This window comes from Enhydra lutris, unplaced genomic scaffold (assembly GCF_002288905.1).
Source record: "Enhydra lutris kenyoni isolate GAN:26980312 unplaced genomic scaffold, ASM228890v2 scaffoldscaffold88, whole genome shotgun sequence".
NCBI lineage: Eukaryota > Metazoa > Chordata > Mammalia > Carnivora > Mustelidae > Enhydra > Enhydra lutris.
Genome location: NW_019154172.1, coordinates 2,952,923 through 2,965,103, shown reverse-complemented (window position 1 = coordinate 2,965,103; position 12,181 = coordinate 2,952,923). Strand labels below are relative to the sequence as shown.

Here is a 12,181-nt window from a genome sequence, read left to right as displayed (position 1 = left end):
GAGTTCTGTGTTTGTATAAATAAGGAACAAATCTGTTAAGAATTTTAGAGCTAACAAAATTATGTAATAAAATCATTTTTACAAATGAAGAAATCTAGGGGAACCTGGCTGGCTCAGTTGGTAGATCTTATGACTCTTGATCTCGGGTTTGAGTTTGAGCCCCATCATGGGTATAGAGATTACTTAAGAAATAAAATCTTAAAAAAAAAAAAAAAAAAAAACAAAACCAGCAACGCAAAAACAAATGAAGAAATCTGGCCCCCAAAAGACTCTTACTGAAACAGAACTAAAACCTATAGGTTTTAGTTCTTTCTTTCTCCATCTAGGGCTACTTTTACTATATTATGCCCTAGTCTTAATTATATGTTCTCTTAGCAGTTGCTGTTTTTCCAGCACATTTTACTTGAGGACTCATAGCAAATAATTTGGTTTGACATAACAAAATCCAGTTGTCATTTATTCAGTTACTATTTAGTGAGCACCTTGTAGGTACCAAAGAAACAACAGTAAATAAGTTATCTCTGCTGTGAAGAAGCTCTACAGTCTTGTTGGAAAGAAAGACAGTTACAGATATTTTGATTTGACTTCTGGCCAGATGGCGGATGATCAATTCCAAAGGGTTGTGGTTTTTTGTTTGTTTGTTTGTTTGTTTTTAAAGATTGTATTTATTTGAGAAAGAACATGAGAGCGTGCGAGCCAGTGGAGGGGGTGCAGTTAGGGCAGAGGGAGCGAGAGAAGCAGACTCCACTCAGCAGGGAGCCTGATGCTCGATCCCAGGACCCTGGGGTCATGACCTGAACCAGGTCAGATGCTTAACCCTAGCCACCCAGATGCCCCCAAAAGGTCATTTTTTAATAAAAGAGTTATATTCTTGACCAAATAAAAACTGCACCAGCAACGATAGACATATTAGAAAATCAGAGCTGACATTAACCAGTATGCCTTTGTCAGTAGTACCATGTGGTCTGGCAGTTAGACTGGGACTCCAGAAAAAAGGGGTGGTTTTGATTCATAAGCACCCCCTGGCTTCTGATACAAATTTTCTCTCTAGGAGTACATTTCCTATCTAGACCACCAGGAATCCCATAGATCAAATAAATATGTGTTTACAATCCAAAAATCACCAGACACATGGAATACAAACCACCATGAAGGAGGATCAGCAAATTTTAGATCCCCTCCCCACAGTGAGCTTCAGATATTAGAATTATCAGGCAGAATATATAAAATAACTATACAAAAAACATTAAAGATGAAATGAAATGAAATGAACAATGAATAAGATACTTGGACAGATTTTAAAAAGAACCAACAGGGATTGTAGAAAGAAAAAAGAGTAAGCTAGAAATTACTTCTGAAGAAATTAGAATGCAGCAATTAGAAGGAGAAAAAAAAAGGAAAAAAAAAAGATCAGAATGAGAGGCCTAATTAACATCAAATTAGCTTCCAGGAGGAGAGAACATTTGAGTTCTTCTGAGGAGGTAATAGCTGAGAACTCTCTGAAAGTGATGAAAAACATGAATCTGCAGCTACCACAACCACAACATATACTAAGCAGGATAATTAAAAAGAAAATCACACCTAGTCATTGTAATAAAATTATAAAACCAAACCAAACCAGAAAATAGCAAGTGTTGGGTTGGGGGAAACTTCTGTTTCTGATAGGAATGTAAAATGGTGCAGCAGCTATGGAAAACAGTTTGATGGTTCCTCAAAAACTTAGAATTTCTGTATGATTTAGAAGTTCTGCTTCTAGGTATAATGCTCCCTGGAAATGAAAGCAGGGACTCAAAGAAATATTTGTACACCATTGTTCAAAACCGTATTATTCCCAATAGCCAAAAGGTAGAAGCAAACCAAGTACCAATTTTCACAGGACTGGATATGCAAAGTGTGGTATATACATAAAATGGAATATCCTTTAACCTTAAAAAGAATTCTGGCGTATGCTATACAACACAGATAAACCTTGAACACGTTATGCTAAGTGAAATAAGCTAGTCATAAAAGGGCAAGAGTCCTGATTCCACTTAGATTGATGATTCCACTTAGATGAACTACAATAATGCAATTTACAGACAGAAAGTACAGTGGTGGTTTTAGGGGGAAAGGGAAGATGATGTTTAATGGCTATAGAGTTTGAGTTTTGCAAGGTTAAGAGAGTTGTGGAGATTGATTGTACAACAGTGTGAATGTGTATATTCATAGAGATAGAAAGTAGATGAAAAGAAGTCAGGAGCTGGGGGAGGCAGTAGTGGCGAGTTAATTATTTAATAGGTACAGAGTTTCTGTTTAGGACAATGACAAATTTTGGAAATAGTTGGTGGTGGTTGTACAACATTGTGAATATAATTAACGCCACTGAGTTGTGCATTTAAAAAATGGTTAAAATGGCAAGTTTTATTTTACTACAGTAAAAAATAAAGAGCAATGCCAAAGAGAAAAGACAGAAAGACAGATGCCATACATAAGACTACAATTAGATTGACAACATACTTCTCAGTAACAACTATGGAAGCCAGATGGCAGTTTTGAGTGGTATATAGTAGCATTTATAGAAGTAGCTGTCAGTATAGATTTGTATACAAAGCAAAACTACTTTGCAGAACCATTCAAGGAGCACTTGAGTGGCTCATTTAGTTAAGTGTCTGCCCCTGGTTCCCAGGGTCCCGGAATTGAGCCCTGCGTTGGGCTCCTGGCTCTGTGGGGAGTCCACTTCTCCCACTCCCTCTCCCTCTGTGTGCTCACTCTCTCTAACTCTCTTTCTCTCAAATAAATCTTTAAGAAAAAAAAAAAAAAGAGGGACATCTGGGTGTCTCAGTCGGTTAAGCATCTTCCTTCGGCTCAGGTCATGATCCCTCAGGATCCAGAGTCTGCATGCTCACTCTCTCTTTCTCTATTTCTCAAATAAATAAATCTTTTTTTTTTTTTAAGATTTTATTTATTTGACAGACAGAGATCACAAGTAGGCAGAGAGGCAGACAGAGAGAGAGGAGGAAGCAGGCTCCCTGCTGAGCAGAGAGCCTGATGCGGGGCTCGATCCCAGGACCCTGAGATCATAACATGAGCCGAAGGCAGAGGCTTAGCCCACTGAGCCACCAAGGCGCCCCTCAAATAAACAAATCTTAAAAAAGAAAAAAAAGGAAAGCTGTTTAGATTAGAGGTTGATTTTACATTCTATACCCAGTAGATTTTATTATTCTCTTTAAAGATTTTATTTATTTATTTGACAGAGACACAGTGAGAGGGGAACACAAGTAGGGGAAATGGGAAAGGGAGAAGCAGGCTTTTCGCCTGGCAGGGAGCCTGTTGCAAGGCTCCATGACCTGAGCCTGAGCCAAAGGCAGACACTGAACAACTGAGCCACCCAGGCGCCCCATCCAGTAGATTTTAAATGAATTATGCAACTGAATTTTTAAAATTTTAATCATTAAAAGATAAAAGAAAATGTTATAATTTTTTAAGCCTCTAGTAGCCTTCCTATACTTAAAAAGCAGCAGTAGAGAGCAATTTGATTTTAATAAGGCTACATTTTAAAATTATATGTTTTAAAATGTAACTTAAAAATGCAAGTGCAAAGTGGGGAAAGATTTGTAATGTTGGCGAAATAATATTTAACATATAGAGCTTACATACATATAATTATTTAGTCCAAAGATAAACACTAAAATGCTAGTGAGTAGATAGGCACAGTTGACAAGAGAAAGTACTGCCTTATTCCATTTATCAGGCTTAATGCTATTAAAGATGGGCTGATAGCCAGAGATTGTGTATATGCTGATGGGATGCAGTATGAAGTATATAGTATCATTTATTCAATATTTGTTCCCCAAAATTTGAACATGTATATAATCCAACTAATTTTTTTTTAAATATTTTATTTATTTGACAGAGAGATCACAAGTAGGCAGAGAGGCAGGCAGAGAGAGAGAGAGGGAAGCAGGCTCCCTGCCAAGCAGAGAGCCCAGTGTGGGGCTCGATCCCAGGATCCTGGGATCATGACCCGAGCCGAAGGCAGAGGCTTTAACCCACTGAGCCACCCAGGTGCCCCCCAACTAATTTATTTTTATTTTTTTTATTTTTTTTAAAGATTTTATTTATTTATTTGACAGACAGAGATCACAAGTAGACAGAGAGGCAGGCAGAGAGAGAGAGGGAAGCAGGCTCCCCGCCGAGCAGAGAGCCCGATGCGGGACTCGATCCCAGGACCCTGAGATCATGACCCGAGCCGAAGGCAGCGGCTTAACCCACTGAGCCACCCAGGCGCCCCCAACTAATTTTTATCTAGAGGAAATTCAGGCTTTAGTGGAGCAAATAAGTAAAGCTGGAGAATGTGGCATGTTCTGCTGGGCCGACAACCAAATTACTGAGAACTATTTAATCTAATTGCTCTAGATTGAAAGAGATTTAAGAGACATAACCAAATGCAGTGTGTTGACCTTCATTGGATCCCACTTCAAACAAATCAACTATAGTTGACACTTTTGAAACATTTAAGGAAATTTTAATGTGTTAAATATACTTCAATTAAAAATAATAATAAAGTGTGTCAACTGTACTTCAACTTAGAAAAATTAAAATCCCAGGATCGAGCCCTGGGTCATGCTCCCTGCTCAGCCTGGAGTCTGCTTCTCCTTCTCCCTCTGTCCCTCCCCTCAGCTCATACTCTCTCTTGAGTGCACCCTCTGTCTCTCCCAATTGAGTAAAATCTTTAAAAAAAAAAAAGATTTCATTTTATTTAATTTCCTTTACTTTATGGGATGTCAGCTGCATCAATGAACACAATGAACAATGAACTGACTAACCCTTATAACTTCATATACATCAGAAAGCTCAGTGTGCTGTCATAGCCTCATATATGTCATTGATAAAAAGTATTGAATAGGGGCGCCTGGGTGGCTGAGTGGATTAAAATCCCTGCCTTCGGCTCAGGTCATGATCCCAAGGTCCTGGGATCGAGCCCTGCATCGGGCTTTCTGCTCAGCAGGGAGCCTGCTTCCCCCTCTCTCTCTGCCTGCCTGCCTCTCTGCCTACTTGTGATCTCTGTCAAATAAGTAAATAAAATATTTTTAAAAATAATAAAGTATTTTTTTAAAAAGTATTGAATAAGAATGTTTAAGATTTTTGGAGATTTTATTTATATTATTTGAGAGAGAGCACTTTTGCACACATGTGTGCACAAGCTGGGGAGGGGCAGAGGAAGAGCATCTCAAGCAGACGCCATGCTAATCCCAACACAGGGCTCCATCTCACAACCCTGAGATCATGACCTGAGCTGAAACCAAGAGTCGGATGCTTAACTGACTGAGCCACCCAGGCACCTCAGAATATTTAAGATTTTAATGTGTTAACTATACTTCAGTTAAAATAATAGTAAAGTGTGTCAAATGCATTTCAATTTTTAAAAATTTAAAGAATTTTAAAGGGTGTCTGGGTGGCTCAGTCAGTAAAGTGTCTACCTTCAGCTTAGGTCATGATCCTGTAGTCTTGGGATTGAGCCACACATTGGGCTCCTTGCTTGGTAGGGAGCCAGCTTCTCCCTCTCCCTCTGCTGCTTCCCCTGCTTGTGCTTCCTCTTGCTCTCTCTCCTGCTTTCTGTCAAATAAATAAGTAAAATCTTTTTTAAAAAATTTTTAAGTAGCATTTAAGATTTCAGTCATATTAAAAGAAAAAAGATTTTAGTCCTATTAGACACTGTAGAAAAAAATGTCTTGAACATCAGAAGACATTTGGAAAATAATTTTTTTGACTTTATTTTCAGATTTCTAGTTTGAGATATAAATTAACATTTTTATATGTCTGTGTCACTTCTTCTTTGTCTTCAGGGATCCATCTGTCTCTAAGTCTATAGAACGAATCTTCAAAATCTGGGAAGATAGAAATGTATACCCAGAAGAAATGATTATGGCATTGAGAGAAGCTTTGAGTAAGTGTGTTTTTTCTCCTAAAAGAAAAAATTGAGTCCTTGAGTCTTTAAAATTAGAGATATTTTATAGATCTGGTCCTGTTGCTTAATAATGAAAAATAAAGTTCTGAATTGAGTCCTATTTATTTAAAATTAAATACTTTTAAAAGTCTGGGTTAAAAATCTGAATTTTAAGGTTGTAAAAATCTGAATTAAAATTTAAATAGAATTGGTTTGGAGAGGGTTGGATTTTGTCATATTGACTAGAGAAAGTCAAGCATATTAAGTGATAATGGCTATCTGATTATTTTCCTGCCTTTGTTTTGTTTTGAGTGTTTTAAACTATTCATTTTTTTGTATGTTTAATAATTAACTGCCCTATCCTCTTACAGTTGGATAATTTTTTAATGGGGTTTCAGTTTCTACTAAATTATTTGATATTAAGCATATGTTGGGATTCTTTAGTCTTTGTTTTGATTTAGATTTGCAGTTAATTGTGTACCTGTTTTTTAAAAGTTATTTATTTCTTATGTATTAGATGCATGCAGTTGAGTCATTAAATGAAAGTTGGTGATGATATCTGATACCATGACCATTATTTGACTAGAAATTTGCTTTAAAAATAGCATCTTCTAAGAAGCTGTTAAATTCTTCATTTGAATGTGTTAACTGGTATTTTTAAGCTTCTTTCCCTGTTCTTAAAGTTGATAATTTTATTGATTATCGAAATCATGTTTATTTGACAGCTTCTTAGATCTGGTGGGTGTTTTTATTTTTTTATAAAAATGAAAGAGAAAGAGAAAAAGAAACAACACACAATCTCGGATTGTTACAATGCTACAACTTTGACACTGAAGTGGACAGACAGAACAGCTTCCCATAATGCCAGATTGCAAAAACTGAAATGTTTTCCAGGTACCACTTTCAAAACTCAGAAGCAGCTGAAAGAAAATCTGAACAAACAACCGAATAAGCAGTGGAAGAAATCACAAAGTAAGGAACAAAATCTCAACTAATATAAAGTTACCTCCTGTTTTTGGAGCAGAAGAAAATGTAGACCATTTGACATCGTACCTGGCATAAACCATGGGGAAGCCTGTGTTTTCCAGGCCTGGGAGAGTGACCCAGTGACTTATACTAAACAAGCCATCATGGAGTTACTTCTTTAAAAAAACAAAAACAAAACCAAACAAAAAAACCCTACTTTTAAACAAAGGAAATGCAGAAAAAGGGTTTAAATGAGTGAAGATTCAAGAGTAGTTGGGGGAGTGAAAGAAGAGAAAAAAATGCTTGATAGTGCCCAGGCTAACTCTTAGGTTGAAAGATATAAGAAGTTAGAGGCAGCTGACATTAAACAACAGAGCTGAAGAGGAGACTAGGCATTAAGAAGCATTTCTTTGGGAGCCATGAAATCCTTCGATTTGGGGATGCACTCTGCCAGATTAGACATGGGCCTCAAATCCTGGCCAGAAGCTCATTCTCTAACAGGAGCTCCTTTTATGTTTATCATGTTTACCCAGCATGAGATCAAGGGAGTGGAATACTGCATGTGATAGGCTGCTATGGGCCAAACTGAGGAATATTGAGAAAGACTTGAAGGTGTGGAGGGAACAAGGTAGAAGACAGTGAGAATTGGGAGGTAAAACAAGACACTTGGGATGGTTTTACTCCAGCAAGCGTGTGATATCCATCATGATTAAGGGAGTCCTCTGACATCCTTTTGGTCATAAGTTGCATGCGTAGGAACAGCAAGAGTCATCATTTCAGCCAAAGTTGAACCACAGTGGTAATGTACTTAGAACTTTTCCTGCCTCTTTTTGCTGTGAATTGAGTCAGCAGAAAAAGAAATCCAGAGCTAAATCGTAGGAGTAGAGTTGATGTTTATCAGTAATTTTCTTCAGCCAGTGCTCAGGATTAATTGGATGTCCTACTCCTGAACACTGTTAATTTGAGGTATTGAGATCCTTTTAAACTCAGACAAAAAAGGTACTCCATGTATCTCAGTATCTCCAAATCAATAATTCTAGGACTTTATGACTTAAAGGGTCTGTTGGAGGTAAGTAGGTTAGATCTATCTAAATAGTATATTTTTATATTGGCCACACTTGGGAGTGTTTAAATTTCATATTCTAGGAATATTGGTTCTAAGAATTAAATTATTCTTTAAATGTGCATATTTGACATATGTTCAAAGTGTAAACCCTTAACTATAATGCTGAAAAATTGCCTGAATGTTAGTTGACTTTTTGTGTCTCTATTCTTAATGACCTTTTGTTTAATTCAACAGCATCCATGAATCCAAAAGCTGCTCTCAAGTCTAAGATAGTTGCAGAATTTCGAGTAAGTTCTAGAATAAGTTTAATATGCCAAAGCTTTATTCACCCCTTTTGCTACAGTTCTCCACATATAGTCCAGTAAGATTTATTTTTTATTCAATTGTATATAAATTATATTTTGAACAAATTTAAACGGTTAAAAGAATCCAGGTTGGGATCAGATTACTTGGAGTTTTATATGTTCCCCTAATGGAAGAATTAACCTTCTTCCAGAATATCTATTACCAGCCAAGTTCTGTATTGAAACCTCCCCCCCCACAAGGGGTTCATTCTACTGTGAAGCTCTACTAAATTAGAATTTGCTTACAGTTAATGTAATAAGATTATATTTATCTAATTAAAATTTTAAAGAATAAGTGGACCTTTGTCTTAGTCTTAACCTTATATGTTTCATTATCTTTGACTAACTAAGGAAAGGACATTTTAAAGTATGTAACTAAAAGTACAGTTTCGGCATAAAAATTGATAGTGATATCCCCGATTACAAAGAATTGCAAAAGGTTTCTTTCTTATTACTGTTATTAGATTTTAGACATGTTTTATGTTAACGGGGGAGGGGAGAGTAAGTGAATGATTTCATAAATAAAATGTGACTCTGGTCTGTGTTCAGTCCCAGGCCCTCATTGAAGAGCTGTTGTTGTACAAGCGCTCAGAAGATCAGATAGAATTGAAGGAAAAACAGCTGTCAACCATGAGGGTGGATGTGTGCAGCACAGAAACTCTGAAATGTTTAAAAGGTAATACTTCTTTTTAAATAGAGTAACTCAGATTTTTTTCCCAGGTCCGTCATTTTTAAGTTATCAGACTGGCTTCTCCCATAAAGAGAACCTTAGGTTTTATTTATATTTATTTATTTATTTTTAAATATTTTATTCATATATTTGACAGAGAGTAAGAGACAGCGAGAGATGGAAAACAAACAGGGGGATTGGGAGAGGAAGAAGCAGGCTTCCCACCAAGCAGGGAGACTGACATGGGGCCTGATCTCAGGACCCTGGGATCACGACCTGAGCTGAAGGCAGACACTTAATGACTGAGCCACCCAGGCACCCCATGAAATTTATATGCATGAAATCACCACTTGGAAGACCAGAAGTGCCACAACTGTTTTCTAAAACCTAAGGTTCTTTGGGGCCTTTTGGCTCAGGTCATGATTCCAGGATGCTGGGATCAAGCCCCACATGGGGCTCCCCACTTGGCAGGAAGCCTGCTTCTCCCTCTCCCACTCCCCCTGCTTGTGTTCCCTCTCTCACTGTGTCTGTCTGTCTCTCCGTCAAGTAAATAAATAAAATGTTAGAAAAAAAGTTTCATAAGTAAATTCTTGTCTTTCACATTGCATATCTTAAGCTTACACAGTGTTATATGTTGATTGTATCTCAATGAAGGAGAAAAAAAATAATTAAAAAATCTAAAATGTAATTAAATTCTGTCCTTTTCCTCATTTCTAGTGCTTTCTTCATATATTGGGATATATATAGACAATGTATTTCACATGTGTGATAATGTGGTTTGGTTATGTTCTTTAATAAAGTCACTGTAATGCCCCATAAAATCTAGTAGTTGCTCTCTTTTCCTTAGATTATAAATTAAAAATAATAATTATATTAGTAAATTGTTAGAATGTAAATCTCATGAAGGTAGAAATTATCCTTATTTGTTTATTGCTGTATCCTAGCACCTAGAGCAATGCCTGCTACATAATAGGCATTTGATAAATATTTTTGAAATCATGAATAAATGGCTTTCAGCTATTCATTTGGGCACCTGTTTTGTTCTTGCACTGTACTTTAAATTTAACCATTGTTACCTAATTTAATCCTCACAACAACCCAGCTTGTTAAAAACCTGCATTTTGTACATGAGAAATTGAGACTTCATAAGGAGATGAGTAGCTTACCAAGCAAGTTACACAGCTGATAAAAATTTTAGCAAAGCCAAAATCTGTACCCATATCTGAAGCTGTATTCCAGTAGTCACTGGGAAAGATGTATACTTAGAAGAGTAAGTAACAGGACGCCTGGGTGGCTCGGTTGGACGACTGCCTTCGGCTCAGGTCATGATCCCGGAGTCCCGGGATCGAGTCCCGCATCGGGCTCCCAGCTCCACGGGCAGTCTGCTTCTCCCTCTGACCTTCTCCTCACTCATGCTCTCTCTCACTGTCTCTCTCTCAAATAAATAAATAAAATCTTAAAAAAAAAAGGAAGAAGAGTAAGTAACAGTTTGTAATATCACAGTTGCTGAAGGAAACAGTTCATGGTTTGTACTCTTATTAGGGATCTTCTTCAGATAGGAAAGAAGAATTTTTCATATGATACACACAGAGGTCACTTTTACTTTTCTGAACCTCCATTTTCTCACATTCTGTAGTGAATCTAAGTGAACAGAATTGAGCCTCATCCTGTTACTTCTAATTAGCAGCTCAGCATCCAGTTTGTGAAGAGAAGCAATCAACAGAGTTTCTTTTAGTTGAACTTTCTTTTGTTTACTTTAATTATAGGTGTCCTCATGATACACTCTTGACTACATTCTAGCACATTCACATGAATTGTCTTAATAATCTGTTTTGTGAATTTTGTGACTTGGAGAATCTCCTTTAAGGTGATACTAAGGCAGCAAGAACAGGTTCACAGATTATGTAAAAGGGGTTTTCCTCAAAAGATTGAATTTTTTATATTTTCTGTTTTATCCTAAAATGAGTACTTCTGTTATTTTAGATAAGACAGGTGGAAAGAAGTTCTCCAAAGAATTTGAAGAGGCAAGTTCCAAACTGGAGGAATTTGTGAATGGATTAGATAAGCAGGTGAAAAATGGGCCCTCACTAACAGAAGCACTGGAAAATGCTGGAATTTTCTATGAAGCACAGTACAAAGAAGTAAAAGTGGTGGCCAATGTAAGTAATAATTAAAACTGTCTTATATTGATTGCTTACTGTAAATCAGTGACTGTTTATATGAGTTCTCTAACTATGAGGGTAAACATTATTACCTCCAGTGCATGGATGAAATTAGTTTTGAAGAAGGTCAGTAGCCTTGTATAAGTTAATAGAGCCAGCAAGTGGAGGAGTCTAAATTAAGACCTGGCTTTTTTTGACACTAAAGCTCACGGATACCCTGACCATTAAGCTTTACTAAAGCTTTATGTCTTAGCATTTCAAAGGGCATGTGCCTAGTTACTGTTACAGGATTTAAAAATTGGGCAGAAGTATACATACTTTATTGTTTTATCAGAAAACTAGATGGAAACATTCTGTTATGAAAATTCTGTTACTAGTGGCCTCTGAAAGAAACTGCCTGTGTTATACTGAAGTTTTTATATTTTTATTTATTTGTTTATTTTTACAGAGGAGAAACTGGGGGGGGGGGGGCAGGGGAAGAAAGAGAGAGAGAGAGAGAATCTTAAGCAGGACACTTATGTGACTGAGCTTCCCAGGCGCCTTGAAAAATTTTTTTTTAATAGCTTTAATCTCTGTGTATGGTCATAAAAGTAGATGACAGTAGATCCCACCAGTCCCACTTCCTAGACGCAATCCCTTTTAACTCACTTAAGGTCTTCTTTTTTGGGGGGGGGGGGCTTTTGCCTTCCATGTTTTCTGAATAATATGCTTATATTGTTCCTTCTTGATTTATCCTATTTAAGAAATATCTACTAACTTCTTGGTATGACATATGAGGATTTAACTTATACTCCACTCCCTTCCTCCTCCTTCCAAAGCATTATTTAACTGTTTTAAATCTGTTGATCATCTTCATACATGGTAGTACTGTATTCAATATTTTTTTTTTAAAGATTTTATTTATTTATTTGACAGAGAGAGATCACAAGCAGGCAGAGAGGCAGGCAGAGAGAGAGGAGGAAGCAGGCTCCTGCTGAGCAGAGAGCCCGATGCGGGGCTCGATCCCAGGACCCTGAGATCATGACCTGAGCCGAAGGCAGCGGCCCC

The 12,181-nt window shown here is 37.1% G+C and overlaps 1 protein-coding gene across 3 annotated transcripts in view; it reads left to right on the top strand.

Annotated features, from left to right (window-relative positions):
* Nucleotides 1–12,181, top strand: part of LOC111162016 (regulation of nuclear pre-mRNA domain containing 2) — a 98,040-nt gene that overhangs the window by 62,057 nt on the left and 23,802 nt on the right. For 2 of the 3 annotated variants that reach the window (XM_022526170.1, XM_022526171.1), the window contains exons 3-6: nt 5,826–5,926; nt 8,193–8,245; nt 8,852–8,978; nt 10,956–11,131. In XM_022526170.1, the coding sequence (XP_022381878.1) occupies nt 5,826–5,926; nt 8,193–8,245; nt 8,852–8,978; nt 10,956–11,131 (457 nt within the window). Of the gene's footprint in view, nt 1–5,825; nt 5,927–6,820; nt 6,899–8,192; nt 8,246–8,851; nt 8,979–10,955; nt 11,132–12,181 lie in introns of all 3 variants that reach the window. The other variant, XM_022526169.1, reaches the window with a different exon arrangement.